At 40.0% G+C, this 21,152-nt stretch overlaps 1 protein-coding gene across 1 annotated transcript in view; it reads right to left on the bottom strand.

Moving 5' to 3' along the window:
• LOC102972067 (succinate dehydrogenase [ubiquinone] cytochrome b small subunit, mitochondrial-like) overlaps positions 1-21,152 on the bottom strand; it is a 63,088-nt gene that overhangs the window by 40,932 nt on the left and 1,004 nt on the right. Inside the window, 1 exon segment of the mRNA XM_042956488.1 lies at positions 17,911-18,017. Coding sequence (XP_042812422.1) covers positions 17,911-18,017 — 107 coding nt within the window.

Below are 21,152 nucleotides of genomic sequence, written 5' to 3'. Positions count from 1 at the left end.
CCACCCTGCCACAGGAGTCCATACCACACCCCCTGTGTTAGTCAGCTTGGACTATCATAACAAAATACCACAGACTCAGGGTTCCTTAAACAACAGAAATTTATTTTTTCATAGTTCTGGAGACTAGGAGTCTGAGATCAGTGATGTGCCAGTGTGGATGGTTTTGGGTGAGAACTCTATTTCTGGCTTGCAGTTGGCCACCTTCCATCTATGTCTTCACATGGCCTTTCCTCCATGCAGAGAGAGGGAGAGAGCAAGTTTTCTGTTGTCTCTTTTCATAAGGACACTAATCCCATCAGATCAGGGCCACACCTCACTACCTTATTCAACACTACTTATTTCTTAGAGGCCCTATTTCTTTTTTTTTTTTTTTTAATTTAAATGTTTATTTATTTTAGAGAGAGACAGAGAGCCTGGGGGAGGCAGAGAGAGAGAGAGAGAGGGAGAGAGAGAGAATCCCAGGGAGGCTCTACGCTGCCCAAACTCATGAACCATAAGATCATGACCTGAGCCAAAATCAAGAGTCCGATGCTTAACCTACTGAGCCACCCAGGTGTCCCTGGACTCCTTTTCAAACTCCAACTCTGATGAATTAGCCAGTGTTAACCAGGTAGTGAAGCTAAGGACTGTAATATTAGTCTGATTCTACCTGCAATCAGGTTCTTGACTCACTACTATTCCTGACAGGAATTCTATGTCATGATTCTTATATCACAATAATAACTAATACTTAATCCAGGCTTGCCATGTGCCAATTACTGTTCTAAGCACTTTACACAGATTACCTCATTTGATCCAGCAACCTGTGTAATAATATTACTATCTTCATTTTACACACAAGGACAGAGAAACACAGATTAGGAAACTTGTCTAAGTATTTGAACCAGACAAATCCTGCTCTTGACCATTATGCTATAGCCTCCTCAAATAAGAGCTAGTATTTATTGAGCACTCCCTGTATATCAAATCCTGTACTTTTGCTAATGCTATGAGGTTGGTAGTGTTATTTCCCCATTTTACAGGTGGAGAAACAGTACTTTAGGAAGGTGAAGAAATCCATCCAAATATACACCCCCAACAAGCTATGTTGGTAGAGTTGAACACAGGTAGTCTGGTCCCAAGCACATGCTCTTAACCAGACTTATTCTGCTTCCTTGATGACTTTTCCTTAAAGGAGAACACACAGGTGGAGAGGAGAGCATGGACATATCAGTGGGTCAAATGGTGACAGTTGCCACAGAAGCAATTCATCTATGTTCAATGAAGAAATAGGCTGTTTTGAGTAATACAGCAATATGAGGAAGTAACATGGATTAAGATTGCAGGCCACGTTTCACATTGGGAAATATACTTGCATTTTTAGTTCCTGTGGCTTTGATATGAAATCTCAGAGTGAATCATTACTATCACATTCTTACTTTAAGCATGTCTTCAGTCCCAGTAAGAGTGATTTATCCCTCAGGAATGTATGAGCTCTTTGAAACAAGTGAGCTCTGAAGCAATCTAACCCTTGAGTCTCTGATATTATAATGGATTCCTCCATAAGAAAGAATTGTGAACCTGCATTTGCGTTTGCCAACCAGGAGGCTTTTCTTACGATGCCACAGTTCTCCTACTTTCGGACATTGCTCACATCCTCATCGATGTGATTGAAAGCTGGAAATAAGATGCTATGAGGGATATCCAAAACCACATGTCATTCCTCCCCTACAGCCTCATATCTAAAGGTTCTCTCAAAGCCACAGGGGTCACTGAGGGGCATGGTAGATGACACCACCTCACTCTTCTGCCCTGACTCTCATGACCACAGGATTCTGGCATGACATCATCTATGTTATTGTTGTAGTCAAAAACCAAACAGATTCCCATGAGACATCGTGGGTGAGGTGGCTTTGGGTGTTTGCCAGTCCCTTTGTCTAGTGTTGGGCCTTGTTTGCTAATCTTCATTGCCTTTGAAAACACTATTTGATTATGGGGAAGAGCCTGCCCAGGTTAGGTTAAAATATAAACTCATAGTCAATGCAAAAAGAGCTTTAGCTCAAGGTGAAAAGATGGCTGCCCATATGATGTGATTTCCTGAGAAGGAGCTAATATCTCAAAACAAACAAGCTGTATATATATATATATAACCTCTGCCCTTATACCCAGAGTCCTCCCTAGTTAATGTCTGACATTTCTGTGCTACACTTAATATCTTTGGCTAAACAAAGCCCTATGTATGCTCATGTTTATAACTAGAATTTTCTCTTTATCATAAAGGACAAGTATTTAACTTGGTTATATTCAAGTTACAAGTTCAGAATGCTCTAGGTTAAGTTAGGACAATGGATCACAAATTTTACTATGTGTCAGAATCACCTGGATGGCCTTTTAAAACATAGATTCATCGACTATACCCTTGAGAATATGTCTGGAGTGAAGCCTGAGAATTTAAATTTCTAAGAAGTTCCCAGGTGATGCTGATGCTGGTGGTGTGTGAAACACTTTGAGCATGACTGGCTGGATCGCTCTCATGCTTTCTTCTCCACATTAACACTCTAGGTGGCAAGATGCTGGGGATGGGACCCTCTCCTGTCAGTAACAGGGGATCACCGGGCAGGGATCCTAGCTGCATATTAAAAGCACATGGAGGAACGCCTGGGTGGCTCAGTTGGTTAAGTGTCCGACTTTGGCACAGGTCATGATCTCACAGTTTGTGGGTTTGAGACCCGTGTCAGGCTCTGTACTGACAGTTCAGAGCTGGAGCCTGCTTCAGATTTCGTCTCCCTCTCTCTCTGCCCCTGCCCCACTCATGTTCTTTCTTTCTCTCTCTCTCTCTCTCTCTGTCTCTCTCAAAAAAAATAAATAAGCATTAAAAACAAATAATTTTTAAAAATAAAAGAATTAAAGCACATGGAGATTTAAGGAGTGCCTGGGTGGCTCAGTTGGTTAAGCATCCAACTTTTGATCTCTGTTCAGGTCATGATCTCATGGTTTGGTTTCTTGAGATCATGGAGCTTTCTTGGATTCTCTCCCTACCCCTCTCTCTTTGCTCCTCCCTTGCTCACATTCTCTCTATCTCAAACTTTTTTAAAAAGACAAAACACGTAGAGCTTTAAAAAAATATATCAAGATTGTACCTCAGACCAAAGACCTCAGAGTTCCTGGAGGTGGGACCCAGGGCTGGGTAATTTTTTTTAATTCCACAAGTAATTTTAACATGTAGCCAGGTTTAAGAAACTGCCTGCATGAGATCCTTTTGCGGGGGTGGATGTGGGGTGGGGGGTAGGGGTAAGAGGCAGAAAATCATGTTTCCACACCCTTCCCTCACATATTTATGATAAATTTCCATGGAGTAATACTCCTTCTGCCCATTTTGTAACTAGGCTGAAAATCCCCAGATAAAAATGTCCTAAAGTTAAAGCCTGGACATGGCATTCCCAAAAGCGAAATGGTCAGGGTCACATATCTAGAATTCTTTTGTGATTATCATTTTCCTTTTTTCTCCCACCTCTAACTGCATGGGACAAGGCTACATAGAAAGTCGGGAGCTGCAGTAAGATGAAGGAGCTGAAATAAACATGGTTGATTCCTTCTTTTGGCCTCTTCCCCTGCCCCAACTTTTACCCACATACCTTCTTCTGTGCTTGCTGATACCTGGACCAGAAGAAGGCCTGAACCCTACTGGCTAAGACAGATAGCCTATAGCACCCTGAGAACTTCTCAGACCTGAGGCCTTTTGACACCAAGGATGTGGACCCCCAAAATAAGCAAGGTCTGAGTGAGTTATTACAGTTAAGGCCCCCTGGATCACAGAGAGGTCTGGAGCCAATGGTGTGCAACCTCTTACACTAATTGGATCAAGATGAGATGTTGCTAGACAATGACACTTAAATCTAAGGTTTCCGTTCCAATGTTAACACTCCCTAAGTGACTAAGGGTAAGCCATCTATCTTCCTGGAATCTCAAGTTTCCCCACATATACAGTTAGGAAAACATGCTAATTTATCTACTAGAGAGGTATTATAAAATCAACTAACATGTTCTTACATAATCATAAAGCAAGAAAAGAAAAATGTTCATACCACAGTTACATTCTTTTGATTAGAAAATACTCTCTTTTTAAATTTAATATTTCTGGGGCGCCTGGGTGGCTCAGTCATTTGTGTCCAACTTTGGCTCAGGTCATGATCTCACAGGTTGTGAGTTCAAGCCCTGCATCAGGCTCTGTGCTGACAGCTCAGAGCCTGGAGCCTGCTTCAGATTCTGTGTCTCCCTCTCTCTCTCTGCCCCTCCCCTGCTAGTGCTCTTTCTCTCTCTCTCTCAAAAATAAATAAACATTAAATAAATAAATAAATAAATAAATAAATAAATAAATAAATAAATAAATTTAATAATATTTCTAGGTGTCTCATTCAAACTTTATAAACACCCAGGAATTCTAGAACTAGTAATTCTGTAATAATCATTTTAATATATGTACATATGATCCACACTTCTGCATAACAAGCGGTCCATAAAAATTTGTTGATGAGATGATGGGTGATTAATCATTTGATTAAATGAAGGCACTTTCAAAATCATATATACCACTAATAAATAAAATCACAGGCTGGTATTCTAAATTCTAACTCGGTGAATACTTCCTAAGCTGAATTAATTACCATAGTCTCCAACAACTCTACATTAGAGATATTAAATATGTAAAATATGTAATAAATTTTCAAGTTAATCAATTTACTCATGGCTTGGGTGTATGGTCAGGGTCACATATCTAGAACTGAGGCAGCAGAAACTGAAAAAGCAACAACTATGTTGATGAGATCCAGTGATTCCTCCTCTGTGGATACCAGAAGAATGTAGGCCCAACACCCCCTACCAAGTGCTACTTTTTCATGTTTTTCACAGCATTTAGCACCTGCCAACATAGCATATAACTGACTTTACATTCCGTCAATGAACCAGTCCTTGGAGTTCACATTTGTATAGTGAAATATCAGTTTTCCTTAATCTTCTACATTTTTCTGTATGATCTCATACTTGATAACCTAAGAGCCTCCTGGATTACAGAGCCCAGAAAGAAGCTCATCTAAAAAGAAAAAAAAATGCAATTTTAGGTGACCTCAAGTTAAACTGGCATACGATGTGTTTCTGAAAAACCAAAACCAACATTATATTATATACAGCCCATAAGAACCTATGGAATCTAGCTCATAGAAAATAATGTTTCAGTGTATACTACTTGGGCAGAATGAATGTAGAATACTTTATGTTCCATTCTAGACAACATTATTTTGACAAGACAGACACAAGCTGGAGTGATCTCAAAATGGGCAGTCTAGACGCAATCTGGAAATTTTATCAGGTAAAGAAAATTGGAACTCACATGAATTTTCATTTTAAAGACTGTTAAGTGTTAAATGGGCATGATAGCTGAGAGCTCTGGTATAGAAAAGGCAGTACACATAGTCTTAGCTCAGGCTTCTAGAAAATGCCACAGATGAGGTGGTTTAATTAACAGGAATTTATCTCTCATGGTTCCAGGGGCTAGGAGGCCAACATGAAGGTGCCAGCCTATTTGGTTTCTGGGGAGAGTTCTCTCTCTGGCTTGCAGATGACCATATGCTCACTGTGTGCTCACGTGGCCTTTTTTTCTCACTGCTTGGAATGGAGAGAGCTCTTTCTCTCCCTTTTCTTATAAGGACACCAACCCTATCAGATTAGGACCCCACCCACATCACATCATTTAATCTTAATTACCTCCTAAAATCCCTGTCTCCAAATACAATCACTTTGGGGGTTAGGGCTCTAACATACAAATTTTGGGAGGACACGGTTTAGTCCACAGAACAGTCTGTAGCCTTCTAAAGGAAATACTTTGGGAGGTATGCTGTAACCCACTGTGAGAAAACTTTCTAGCTGAAGCTGTTCAACCATGAAACCAATTGCCCACCCCCTGAAGCTGTGGCCTTTCTATCCCTGGAAGTCACAACTCAGTTAAAAGGACCATTCTCTGAGTGATGTTGAGGAGGAGATTACTACCGTGAATGGAAGTTTAGAACAGAAGACTGCTAGGATCTCACCAACTCAAAGATCCTACCATATTTAAACTTTTTAAATGTTGCTTTTCCACCAGATTCACCCAAAACTGTCCTCTCTAAGGATTAAAACCATATGTGGTTATTTTGGCATAAGTAAAGTTTAGTAAAAGGCTTAAAACAACAGAATTCAAACAATTTTGGATTAAGTAAAATTTCACAATTCTTGGTTTTGCAGAGAGCAATGATATGTCTATGATTCTCATCTGGATTTGCTTGGGTTTATGATTTTGTGTGGGCTTGGGAGGAAGTGGTTTAAGTAAATTCTTAAACTGCATCCCAAACACTGTGTGTTATCAGTTTCTTAAGAATCTCGAAGAGGCCACACTGGATTCCATGAATAAGATTGGAGGTGTCTAATACATAATATCATTTCATACATAGTGTTTGATAACCTCTAGGTAGAAAAAGCCAAGAGAGAGAAACTAGATTAAGAAAGAAAAATAGGAATATTCTTTCACTACTTTTCTTCCAGAAATTACATGGCCTCCTTGTATGACTGCCAGATGTAGTAAATTTTCAGTAAAAAACTTTAGTTCTGGATGAACCAAAATACTTGGCAACCAACACTATTTATTAATTCTGAACTCTGTTTTACTGTGAGCTGCATTATGGTCAAAGTTTTAAAAATACGATAGTTTAGCTTCATATAAAATATGTTTCATATTTCCCTAAAAATTATGTTAACATAAGACAAAATGAGTTAGTTTCTGTTGATGCCTTAGTATTAAGTAAAATGAGTTACACTGTTAAGAATGTTCAGGAAAAAGGATATCAGCAGCTGTATTTATGATGAGTAGAGAATAGTTTCCATACAAATTAAGAGCAAAGCTTCCAACACAGATCAGTCAGGATCCAAAAGCATAAAATATAGTTCATAATGATGGCTTCTCTCTCTCTCTCTCTCTCTCTCTCTCTCTCTCTCTCTCTCTCTCTGTCTCCCTTACATCATTGGACACAGGGCAAAGAAGAGATCTTCAAATTGGAACACGCTTTATTGATGAATCCCAGTCCATCAGCCTGTGCTGACTTGTAAATAAGGGTCTTTGACTTGAACTCATAGCTCCCTACAGTAAGGTAATCATGTGATTTATATGTGAAAATGATCGCTTTTGAAAGTGAAAGGGGACATAATTACACTGGCTTAACAGACATAAGCAGAAACTGTGCCATGCAAACCAGGATATTTGGTGGCCATATCACAGAAGACATTGTGGTTGATGCCCCAACCTCTATTCCACCCCAAATGACTATTCTAAGATAGTAGTCCTCAAAGTGTGGTCCCAGACCAGCAGTACTTGTTAGAATTGCAAATTCTAATTGGCAGCTTGTTAGAATTGCAAATTCTGGCCCCAGACCTATGGCATCAGAAACTCTAAAGTAGGCTGGGCAGCAATATGTGTTTTTTAGAAGGCTTCCAGTTGATTCCAAGGAAGGTTAAAGTTTGAGATCCACTGGTGTAAGCCAATCATAATGTTCATTTCCTTCATCAGTGATGGGTTTAGGATCAGGCAGACCTAAAGCCAGTTTGAGCCAATGAAATATAAAATGAGGCTAGCTGGGAATTTCTGGGAAAGATAAATCAATCTCTCTCTTGTTGAACAAGGGAGTATATTGGTTTACTGAAGACAAATGACTCTGTGAACTATAGACAGAGTTCATTTGAAAGACACTAGCACTGTTTGGCTGCTGGATCAGCCAAACCTCTGCAGAAGTCCATCCAACCTCTGCACTATGTGAAAGGATCCATTTGTTAAAGCCATTTCTGTTTCAACCAGCTGAAAGCATCCTTCCACACCAGCACCCATTCCCACTTGTCTTGAACCTGCCTTTGCACTATTATCTTCTGCATCTTCTCTCACTTTTCTCCCTTCCCTCCCCACCCCTTTTCTCATAGTCGGATCTCACCCCTCTTTCAGTCCATTTCACTCCTTCCCTCATAAAGGCCATTCTGACTGCTCTACCCCAACTTGTCTCTTTGTTAGAATTCAGTTTCCCTTGTTTTCTGAACCACTGATCTGTTTTCATCATATAATGCCTCCTACTGGTTTGTCTCCTGAGTGTACAAGTATACATACAAGTACCTGGCGCCTGGCATTGGCACTGGGTGTGGCACTCTAAGATGCTCAGGAAATATTTGCTGTAGATGGAGATTAGCGATCTTGTGGTAGATGTGGTAGATCACGGAGGTGAGGGCTTTGGTGTGGCACCATTTGCTGCCGCTGTTAGCAACGGCCCCCATCCCCAGGTCACAGGTGTTCCTCAGCTATGACCCCCTTGTCAAACCCTGCCTTAATTACAACTCTAATCCTCCCTTGGTCTAAAACTAGAGTTAGACACCTTTTTGGCATCTCTGAGCCAGAAACTCCAGGAGCAAAAAGAGACAGGCTAACAGGTCAAAGCTTGGCCCCCTGCACAGAACAGGACTTCACAGCACTGAACTGGGTCTATGCAATAAGTAGGAAACGAAGTTGCCAGACCATCATTAGTACCCCTCTCCATGTTTACTCTCTTCAAAAGCTGGATACCACCAATGGAGTTATGTTGGTGACAGGAAGCTGAATGAGGATGGACGTGACCCAGAGATTACTCTGGCTCCTAAGAAGGCGGCATAGCTTAGGGTTAGAGGATGTGGGTTTTAGAATCAGACCACCTGGATTTGATCCTTGATGGAGTGTTCCATCTCCTTACAATCTTGAGCATGTTATTTGACTTCTCTGACTCCCAGTGTCCTCATCTGTAAAATGGGGATACTAATCATGTGTCATTTTCTTATAGGAGAAATAAATAAGATCATGTATGTAAAACACTCAGCATCATGCCTGGCACATAGTAAACACTCAGTAAATAGTAGTGATTGTTAGTGACTCAACCTCTCTGTGGCTCAATGCTGGTTTCCTTCCTTCCTGTGGATGTGGGAGGAGGAGGGCCTGATACTTGCCTATTCATAGACAGGTCAGTGAATGAAGAGAGAAGGGAGGAAATTGGAATCTCAAGTGCAGCTCTAGAGAGCAGGCTTTGCCCTGGCTTTCTGCCGGCCCAGCAGCTGTGGTTTAGCATATGAATGGAAAATGTCCTCCTTAGCACAACACTTTTTCACCCCACCTTCCCTAGCCACCGCCCTCAGGGAAGCAGGGAAGTTTTGTGGTTGATATTAACTCCTTGCATTTGCCCAGCACCTTTACAGTTTAGAAAGCCTTGTCCCATCTTTTGTCTCATTTGGCCCTCATGCCATGCTTGTGCTGTAACCAAGGGTAACCCCTATAAGCCCCATTTTACCCAATAGGAATCAGAGTGATTGATTATGTGACTTGCCAAAGGCTGCACAGTCCGAAGTTACAGAGCCAGGACTGAAAGATGTTCTGACTCCATCTTAGTCATCTGCCCTCCCTCTTCATGGCCCCTATGCCCAGCTCATGGAAAAACGTTTTCCAAAGAAAAGCATAATTTGTATGTTCTACATGTAAGTTTATTTCAGCCAAAGTGTCAAATGGTGAAAAACTTCTTCACCTCTTTCTTCAGGATCCTTTGCTTCATGTTCAAGTATGTGTATGGTTCCCAAGAAAAAGAGAGGAAAGGTCTGTTTTCTGTTAGTTATGCAGAAAGTATTTACTGTCATGCCTGAACCCTAAGCAGTAACCAAATCCTATGTCACTTGAGTGTTTGCCCAAATCTCTACCTCTTATGCTAATTCAAACCAAAGTTCCCATATTTGACCATATATCATGATCCTCTTCCTTCCTTTCAACATTCAGGGAAGGAACCTGAAGTGTTTATGGAAATTGCAAAAAGAGGACAAAATCAGATGAAAAGATCTGGAGACCTGGGGTCAAAATAGTGGGAATTCACTGCAAAAGGGAAGGATTCTAAGCACTTGTGTGAAATAGGAATTTTTTTTTAACATTGATTTATTTATTTTGACAGAATGTGTATGCACACGCGAGTAGAAAGGCAGGGAGAGAGGAGGAGAGAGAGAATCCCAAGCAGGCTCCATGCTGCCAGCACAGAGCCCAACATGGGAGAGGGGGAAGCTTGATCTCATGAACCATGAGATCATGACCTGAGTTGATATCAAGAGTCAGATGGTTAACTGACTGAGCCACCCAGGCACCCCTGAAACAGAGAATCTTAGTGTGAATCACATTAAGCAAGAAACTCTGGTTTGGGACAGCTAATTTTGTGCAGAAGTCTTATTCTCAGACTGGCTAGGAACTGAAGATACTGCCACCATTGGAACAACCAGTCTTAGTCTCTGAGCCATCCATACCCACTACTGTAAGTATAAAGAGTATGAAAAGCCTGGGCTTCACGATCTTACAGACCTAGCTTAGAATCCTGCCTCTGACATTTACCAGTTCTGTGACCTTAGGTAACTTCCCTAGCCTCTCTGAAGTTAGGTGTCATCTGTAAAATCGTAGAGTAGTACCAACTTTCCAAGTTGGTGGGAGGATTAAGTTATCCAATTTAAATAGAACATCTGGCACATAATGGACGATTAATAAATGGTAGGTATGAGTTCTTTTTTTAAGCAATTAAGAATTATGCCATGGCCGTGTTTTCTAAACAGTATCCTTATAGATAATACAATTTAATGAAAATAGCAAAATGACAAAAATCCATTCTCAGCCTGAACAGTCCCTCTCTGGCCTCCCAGGGGTTCAACTAGTTACTCAAGAGCCTCAATTATTTCTAGAGGAAAGATTCTGCATCTCCGTATGAGGAGATCACTGGATTTTAACATCAGATCCAGGCTGTTCCAAGTCATTAAGTGCTGTATCACCTTTACTTGAGACAGTGGAAAAGCCTGATGCCATCCCAATTCTGCCATGAACTATTTGTTTGAACCAAGGACTAATTGGAACTCATTGGGAGGTCCCAATTTCCTCATCTGCAAAGAAGTTTGGACATATAGTCAATTTTCTGAAGTCTCTACCAATTCTTTAAAGCTGTGACTCTGGAATCTAGAACAAATCCTACCTTGACTACTGGGCAAATGGGTAGCAAGAATTAGAAAAATGAAAAAAATCTACCTCATCTTCACCAAGGGGTTATCTACTAAACAAATTGGTGTGTGTGTGTGTATGTAAATATCTGACATTTATGTTTTTGTTATTTTGAGACCCTAAACTATAGACTGCTACTAAGCTATCACAGTTTACTAGTCAGCATGTAAGTCTTTCCATGTAATAATCATAGTAATAATAATCATAAAGCAATAATAACATACCTTTACATTTATAAATATTTTTGCACATAAAGCAACTATATATAATTACTATATATATAATATACTATACATATATATAATATAATATACATATATATAAAATATACTATACATATATATATATATATATATATATATATAATTTTGATTTCATTATGACTTGCTGAAAGAGGCTATATTCCTATTTTACAGATAAGGAAATGGAGGTTCAGATGAGACAAGTAACCTGCCTAAGGTTATAGAGCTAGTAAGTGGCAGAACCATGTGGTCTTCTGTCCCCTCACCTTATGATTCCTCTCCAACCCATCATCTTACACAGTAAACCATGACCAATTGTGCAGTATGTAAAAGGTGTTGTGCCTGCCTCAATTTGCCTAACTGGTTGCTCCCACCAAAGCCTGGCAGAACAGAAACCTGAACCAGCAGCGCCCTACCCCATGAACAGTGCTTTGCACCCTTATACATAATGTGACACCTGGGAACTTCGCTGAGAGACTAACACAAAACGTGAAGTCATTAGAAGGCACGAAACAGTAACTAATAATTCTCTATATTGGTGTTGTTCCTTTTCTTCTAGAATGTTAGTTTTACAAATGCTATCATAGATTTTCCTTTAAGGCAGCTTTAATGATGTGACCCATTTCCTTGTGTGAGAAAGGCTCAAGAATATTGGAACTCATTACTTGTCTCAAAGAAGAAAATATTTTGTTTGGCACAATGTGGACTGTTGATCCACAAGTTCAACCTGACTGTTCTACTTAGAATAAGCACAAATGAGTTTAGATCCACAAATTCAGGATCTAAATATTCTGGCCAAATTCTAAAGAAATTGGCCGTCTTACAAGTGAAAATTCCAACCAAAATGAAAAACACCTTGCACAGAGGCAATACTGTATACTTTCAGAGACAGGGCCAAGGCCATGCTGAGGGTTTTCAGAGTCATGCAATGGTAACTCTTTCTACCCAGGATCTGTCATACTTCTAATCAATTTTTTCCCCACTGTTTGGTCTTTTTGCCCTACATAGCAAGTTTCTCAGGTCATAATGGAGTATGTGTTGGTGTCTAAAATTTTTCTCATAGAGAATATGAGGATAGGGCCAAGTGGGCCAGAGGCTTCTAGGAAGTTCGAGCCTCCCTTCCCCTCTTCCTCTCCCTTATAAGCCATATCCCAGAAACCATGCAAAGAGGAGCTTGAGGTGTGGCTGTAGGAGAGGCAAGAGTTATGGAGCAGTATGTTATATGCTCCCTTCCAAGACCAGACCCAGGCTAATTTGAAGTTCCATACCCTCTAGCTCTGTCTACTGTCAAGTTGTGTATCTGTGGAATCTACTGGAAGATTTCATTGAGCTAATAAAAGCATTAGGAGTATAGTCAATAAAATGAGCTTTTAACAACATGGAAAATTGCTTAGGCCATAAGAAACAAAACCAAGGGCATATACAAGTAAAAAAAAATGCTTAGAAAATAAGATTTGAAAAAAAAATACGCCAAAATATTGACAGTTCTAGGCTGGAAGTACTCAGGACTACTGCTCTATCCTGCCCAGTGAACATTCTCCCTTCAGGAAATAATCCCCTATATTTGCTTTGGTGAACCACCCTCCCCTCATTCTCAGACAAGTGTCCTGGGTGAAGCTACAGATGTGGAACCCAGTGCACTAAAGCTAATCATCTTATCTCATTCCCATGCCATAGTCTGTGCATGGACATGTAGCCTAATTAGAGCCAATGAGACACGAGGAAATGTTTACTACTAGACTTTGGTGGAAAGGAAGCTTTCACTCTTCTATTGAAATGGTGTATGATGCTAAGTTTCAAACTGCTACAGTCATTTGTCACCATAGAGTGAAAGCATGGTAATGACTCAGGTGACCACAGAGTAGAGCCCAAGGCTCCAGACATACTGTCCAATCCAAGTAAAGAGATAGAGAGAAGCCAGGTCCTTTGTGACATCATTTGAGCCATTCGATCAAAGCTTGCCTAGAGCCTCTGGACTTGTCAGAAGTGGTATTGGGTTATTTTGTCACTTGCAGTGTAAGGAACCCTATAACTGATACAGAAATTGATACTGTATTTTAAATTATGAAAGTCATTTTTCACTCTGTAATTTATGAATAGCCATTCCCATTGTGTTTAAGAACACAATTTGAATCTCTGGATTCAAATCCCAGAGTCTCTGTTTAATAGCAATGAGACCTTGGGATAGTAGCTTTACCACTCTAGACTCAGTTTTTCCATCTTTAAAAGGTGTATAATAATACTTACTGCACAGAATTTTTATGAGGATTGATAATTAAGATATAAAGCACTTACAAAAATGTCCAGCACATGGTAAACACTAAGTGTTTGTTATCACTTTGATTTCCACACAAAGTAATCCCCAAAGGAAGCTGCATGGCAGAGCATTGGGGATAGAAAAGATTTTTCTTCCAAACGTCTCTATCCCATTACATTTTTGACAAGCTCGAAATAATGAAAATCACTAGAAGGTATTTGTGAAATATGTGGTGAGGTGACAAGGTGGCATCATGAGAGAGCGTGATTTTGAGATCACTGAAGACTTGGTTTCCAGTCCCCACAAACAAATTTTTAGCTGTGTGGCCTTGGATAGTTATTTAAATTCTCAGAGCTTTTGCTTCCCCTTATGTAAAATGTGAATGAGAACACCTTCCACATTGGAAAGATTATTTGGGATATTAAGTGCCTAGTAGAGTCAGTTGGCTGGCACTCGAGGAAGGGTAGTTAAGATGACTAGTTATTCAGGCATTGAAAATTTGTCTCTGATCAGTTAGAGAAAACAGTATAACTTATTCCTACTTGGAAAAAATAACTTTCTCTTCTTTTTAAAATCAAAATCACAGTTTAAATGGTTTAGAATCATTTTGTGGATATAAGGTTGGATCAGTTAGTCCATGAGTGGCTAGGTGCTAGAGGTTTAAAGATATACTGGGTTTCCCTTCTCCCTCCTCCTATCATTACAGATAAACACATGGGATGTATTGTCCATTCTTTCATTTCTTGCTCTGCCTTCATGAGTGCAGAAAAAGGTGGTGTGTGAAAAAACATCCATGATAATGATGTTAAGAGGTAAAAGGGGAGATAGGAAGGTATGCAGAAAGAGCCAGGGAAGGGAGATGTGTGATGGCACATTGGGGCATTGGCAGTCCTCTTTCACAGAGCTCCATAGACAGAATCAGAGCTGGACACAAAAAGTTCAGTCCCAGGCAGGTTTTTTTTAGTTTTTCCCTTTATTTACCACAATCAAGAGTGTGAGCTGCCTTGAATGTCCCTGGAAATTTTCTACGTGACCTCTGAGGCTCAGTTCCCAAGCCAGTCAACCCTTGGGAAAATGCCTCATTTTAAGCTCTGGCCCTGGGTACTTGAAAGCAAGTTTGCATATGGTTGATCTCACTCCTCATCTCATTCCCTACACAGCAAAAATCACATTAAGGACAGCAGATAAGCTGTATTTTAATTTGGGGTGTCTTACCTATGACTGTCATGGCAGATGTGAGAAGAGGGAGCATAGACTTGGAAGAGCTAAAAATTTTCTTCTGATATGTCAAAATATTTTAGTACAATTCATTCCAGATTATGTTTTTTCTCTTTGTACTCCCCATTTACTAACTCTCCCCATTGCTTTAGAAAACTCATCACAGCATTAATAGGGAATAACGGTGTCAAACTCTTGGCTTTCAAATTCAAAAGCCTTGGTCCAGTATAAGACAGAAGGGTTTGGGAAGAGGGTTTGCTGCCCAGTTTTAATTCTCCCTTCTGCTGTGATAACAAACATTTAGCATCAACCTCCCACCCACACCCACTTCCAGGCCAATAAAGACTTCCCAAGTTGGGGAGAACAAAAGTAGAGAAATGAGTGTAAGCAAGAGAAATAGAGGTATTAGAGATGTAAGAAAGGCTCTTTTACCATGCCCTTTACCTTGAGGTTAGCTCTATGGTGGGGAAAGATGATGGAAGCTCATGATGATGTTGGGGATCTGTTACCATGTAAAATCCTGGGAGGCAACAGCCTAACGGTGTTTCCTAACATGCAATGTTGTGACAGTAGTAAGTTAAAAATGGTCACATAGAGTGCCATGGATAGGGAAAGCTTAAGGCAGCCCCTCTGAATCTCTAGCAGCCCCAGAGAGGCACAGATGAAGAGCTAAATTGCTCCTAGACTCTCAATAAGGGCACAACATTTAGCTGACAAAGGGCCCAAGGGGTCCAATAGCCATAACAGTGCATCACAAAAGTGGAAAGTGGCATATGACGTGCACATCATGAGTCCAGGTGTGTCAAAATTATCTCCACAGGTACCTAATGTAGCACCCAAGAACCACATGGGGCTATTGGTCATCTCAACAGATGCCAGGCCATGTCAAGACTAAGGACAGAAGCCCTTTCCTGCTGACCCAGAAGTTAGCTAACACTGGAGAAAAGGAAGTAGAAGAGATCATCTGGAGTCATTTGCATTCTTTGTTGTAAGTTTCTCATGGCCTAGAGCAGGGAAAAGTCAGATATATTTCTGGGAGGAGGCAGTAACTCCTAGGATGAATATTGAAAGATGGTAATCAAGTTAGGCAAAGAAAATGAAGCAGGCAATGATAGGGCAATGGAACAGCATATGCTGTCTTTTCTTGGCATGGAAGCAGGAAACAGTGTATTGGAAGTTGGCCCAGGAACCATTAGCAAATTGGTAATGTGACAGCCTGGTGTTGGAGGTTATATTAAAGATAAGGCCGGAGAAGTAAGAAGAGGTCAGGCAATGGAAGACTTTTAAGACACACAAAAGTGGCTTGGGTGATAAAAAGGCTTTGAAAGAGATGGTCACATTTTCAGCATTGTGCATGATGGATTTGAGGGTTTCATTCTGGTTGTTTATTCCTCCCTAACAAAACTTAGTAATTTAAAATAACATTTTATTACGTGTCACAGTTTTGGAGGTCAGGAATTGGGCAGGACTAGCTAGGCAATTCTTCTGCTCTCTGTGGCACTGATTGGCATCATGGTAGTATGCATCTGGCAGCTAATCTGGTATGGATGTTACAAGATGGTTTTACTTTTGGTAACTGGGCAGGTGGGCCACTGTCCCTCTCCATATCATCTCAGCCCTCTTCATATGGTCTAAGAAGGAAATTAGACTTCTGACATAGGGGCTCAAGATTTCCAGATACCAAGGTGAAAGCTTTTCTTAAAGGTTAGCCCCTGGGTGCCTAGGTGGCTCAGTTGCCTAAGTGTCTTACACTTGATGTGGCTCAGGTCTTGATCTCAGGGTTGTGAGGTTGAGCTTCTTAATTAAAAGGAAAAGAAGAAGAAGGAGAAGGAGAAGAAGAAGAAGAAGAAAAAGGAAGGAGAAGGAGAAGAAGACGGGGAGGGAGAGGGAGGAGGAAGAGGAGGAGGAAGGAGAAGAAGGAGAAGAAGGAGAAGGAGAAGAAGAGGAAGAGGAAGAAGAGGAAGAGGAAGAAGAGGAAGAGGAAGAAGAAAAGAAGGAGGAGGAGAAGGAGAAGGAGGAGGAAGAGGAAAAGGAGGAGGAGGAGAAGGAGAAGAAGAGGAAGAAGAGGAAGAGAAAGAATAAGGAGAGGAAGAAGGAGGAGGAGGAGGAGAAGGAGGAGAAGAAGAAGCTGCCTCTGAACTGGCATAGAGGCACTTTTTCTGTATTGTATTGATCCATGCCATACTCAAGCTTCTCTAAATTCAATAGGAAGAAACATAGACCTCACCCTTCCACAAGGGATATCATGGAATTTGTAACCACCTTTAAGCCACCACAGAGTCTGAGGAGGTGAGATTGGAGGTAGAGAGAAGTACAGAGTTATTATAATCCCCAGTTCATTAAGTATTCTTGCATGAGCACTTCCAGATGTTCTCTATTTCTTTATTTTATTTAAATTCAAGTTAGTTAACATACAGTGTAGTCTGTTTCAGGAACAGAACCCAGTGATTCATCTCTTACATTTGACACCCAGTATTCATCCCAAAAAGTGCCCAAATGTTCTCTTAACACCTTTCTCACAGCACTATGACGTAGCTGTAATTGCTGGTTTGTTTACCTTTCTCATTAGACTTTGAGAGTCTCAAGAACAACACATGTCTCTTATTCAGATCCATATCTCAGTGCCTGACACATAGTGGATGTTCAGTAAATGTTTATGGAATAAATGACTTGAATAAACTGGAACAGTTGGTATCCCCTTAATTCCTGGGTCTTTGGAATACCAGAGCAAGCTCCTATTTAATATAATTCCCTTCTCTCGATCCAGCTCTTCTTATTGACTTAAGAAATGGCAGATTTGAATATGTAAAAATAACATTCAGTGTATACATATATGTAAATAGCTTTAAACTTTTGCCTGCTATGTTAGTTTTCTATTGCTGCACAAATTACTATAAACTTATCTTAAACAACACACATTTATTATCTCACAGTTATGGGTCAAGAGTCTGAGCACAACTTGACTGAATTCTCTGCTTTGGGTCTCACAAGGCTGCAGTCAGTTTGGTGGCTAAGGATCCTGTCTTATCCAAGGCTTCACTTGGGCAGGATCTGCTTTTGTTGGCAGAATTAAGTTCCTTGAGGTTGTAAGACTGAAGGCTTCAGTTACTTACTAGCTGTTGGCCAGAGGCCATCTTCCATTCCTTGATACATGGATCTGTCCATATGACTGCCCACAGAATGGCAGTTTGCTTCATCAAAGCCAGCAAGAAAGAGTTTCCTCACAAGACAAGTATTTCAGTTTCATATAACATAGAGGCCACAATATGGCAGTTTGAGTTTTCAAAGCCACAACAGAGAGACACTAGCAAGATGGTCACTGTAATCTTACATAGCATAGTTCTTTACAGCCCTTCTCTCACGGAGAGGAAATCACACAAAGAACACTGGGAAGCAAGAGATCATACATAGAATTTACACTAAGTGTCTGTGTATCATGCCCACCTACAGCAAAATAGTGATTCTCATAATTTGAAATACGAGCTAGATTAGCTTTGTTCCCATTCTTATTTGACTCGACACTAAATTCCATTTATTATTTGTCAATCCCAGAAAATGATCAAACCCTAAAATTCTAAAGAAAAATCAGGACCATTTTCAAAACATTCCAGCTATTCCTACAAGTATATTCATTTAATTTTTGCCTTTTCAGTAGGCACCAGTGCACCAGCTTCCCTTGAGGAGACAGACACACATTTGCCTCAGCCATTATTTAATACAGTTAGTACTGAAACTTTATCCAAATTCTAGGCAAAGGGCTGGAAATTCTTGGCCATACAAACCCATAAAATAAAATATTTTTTTTAAAACATTCATGTTGGTACTTTCTTATTTATCTGGTTTTAGTACTAAGTATCAAACTTCTAGCCAAGGAATCTGTTTTGTAACTGAAAAGTATTCTTGCATATGAGGTCAACAGCAGAAAAACCTTTGCTTCTCCAAGTGTTGTGTCAAAGTTAACAAAAGCAAAGTATGGTGAAAATCCTTAAGGTGATATTTTAAAGCTAGTCTGGGCCACTGCAAAGCTGTAGTCCTAATAACGGACTTCCTTATCCTGTGTATTTGTCTGGGAATAGGATACACCTGACTGTTGCTCACACTTCTGCACTGGCCTTTCATTCTCCCTGTGAAAGAGGGTAGTGCAAGATCATTTAAAACCCAGAACTATTTGATAGTTATCCAGAGGTCTAGAGTAACAAGATGCTAGACTCCCTCTGTTTCAATTTGCATTTATGTTTAACCTTTATACAGAGCAGTATTTATTTCATTTCTTTTTTTTTTTAAACTATTTATTCATTTTGGGGACAGCACAAGCAGGGGAGGGGGAAAGAGGATCCAAAGCGGGGTCTGCACTGACAGGCTGACAGCAGCGAGCCCAGTGTGACTCCAACTCACGAAATGCAAGATCATGACCTGAGCCAAAGGTGGACACTCAACCAATTCAGCCACCCTGGTGCCCCTATTTATTTCATTTCTAACTCTCTTGATCTACTATAGTTATTCATTAAAATGAAATAAAATAAACAAATACTAATAAATTAAGTTTCTGCTAAATTCTCAATTTTAAAACGATAGCCATAAAACTGTGGTGTTAGAAGTTAGAATAGTGGTCACCAGTGACTTTCTAATAACCAGAAGGGTCCTTTTGCAGGTGTTGGTCATGTTCTTTTTCTTGATCTACATGCACATTATATGGCTCTGCTCAGTTTGTGAAAAACTATCAAGTTGTGCTCTTACAGAATGCCCAGTGATTATATATTATTCTTCAGTAAAATTTTTGAAATGAAGTCACATTCATGCTTAGTTTTGTTGCTGTGAAACGAATTTGTCATGTTTTTGAGCTTGCAAATTTGGTTGCAACTTGATTTAAGTTCATATTTCATCCCAGACTTAAGTAGATTACAGTGTGGCTGAAACTGCTCCATTTTGAAACTTATTTTGAATTACTTTTCATTTTTCTTGGTGAATCACATGCTATTAGGTTACAAAGATTTGGGGTCCCCAAGATGTCCCCAACTCACCATTGATTAAATATTTAATTTTTTAAAATTTAATAATTTAGTAAAAATTTTTAATTTAATAGTTTGAATTAAATATTTAATTTTTAAACTTTCTAAAGTATTTTATGCTAATAATGAAAAACATTAAACTAGGGGACTGAAATTGGTAAGAGTAGGACCCAGAACACAGGAGGAGGAAACCTTTTAAAGGAATAAGGCAGTGGGAAAAGAAGAAAAGGATATACAGTTGCCTCCTAAATTGGGGAAAAGATAAGATTGCTCACAAACGATGGTATTGGTTTTTCCCAGGGAATAATGAAATAAGATTCCGTGCTAGGAATAAATGTCAGGGTGGGGCTGGTAGTTCAAGCACAAGGGATAGTTAGGAAATAGTATTGATAAGGTCAATATGGCTGAAGGTCAAGGGGATTGAAGATACTAGTAAGAATGCAGTTAAGAAAGTTGCTAAAAGGGTTCCCACAGTTTAGTGAGATAAAGTTAAGGTAGGAAATAACTAATAAACTTTGAGAACCAAGACTAGAGGTCACGCTGAGGACAAATCACAGAGTAAGTGGGAGTGAGGGAGTAAGAGAGGTCCAAGAGTAGGTGGCTGTGGGTAGAAAAAAACTTAACAATTGAAAATTTTGCAGGTGGAGTAATTTCATCTGATGACTGGATTCAAGGAGTGGCTACATCTGTGGGTTTCTGATAGAGTGAAGTTGAAGATGATTGGAACAGAGAAAGATGAGAAATTGTGAGGTCAGGGTGCTAACTGAGTCATTATCATGTTTGCTGAAATCATTAGGCTGGGGCAGGACATGGGGATAGTTCCAAGGCTGACACAGAGTTTCGGAAACACAGTTGGGCACAGGCAAGGAAGTAAATGGCTATCTTGATGAGGGCCAACTGTATGCAAATAGCAAGCAGGCAAAATTTCTCTCAGACATATATAACCTTTGTCACATAGCATTTTTTCCTAGCTTTGTTCGCCTACTCTCAAGTCACCTCATTGTCCTCGTGTTGCTCTCTCACTGTACACTTCCCAACTCTCCACTTTTGATACATGTGAAATCCCACATGATCCTAAGGTATACTTGGAAAGTTCTTGATTGATATGTCATTTTATCCCACTTATTATTGAATTTTTGCAGGGCTTTCTCATGACAAATCCTTAATGTAAAAGTGGTCATTTTGGGCCACTACCCTAAAGAGATGTTTGCCAAGTCCTAGAATTCCAGCCAAGGCAGAAGGGCTCTTCCTGTTCTGAAAAATATTTCTCCAATATTGATTCATTCTTTTAGCCCAGGAGTTTATCCCCACAAAATGTGAGTTTCTTAGAGGTTAGGGCTGGACTA

The sequence above is a fragment of the Panthera tigris genome, chromosome A1, assembly GCF_018350195.1.
Source record: "Panthera tigris isolate Pti1 chromosome A1, P.tigris_Pti1_mat1.1, whole genome shotgun sequence".
In the NCBI taxonomy this organism is placed as follows: domain Eukaryota; kingdom Metazoa; phylum Chordata; class Mammalia; order Carnivora; family Felidae; genus Panthera; species Panthera tigris.
Note: the sequence above shows the minus strand (reverse complement) of the source record. Positions and strands in the feature narration are given on the sequence as shown.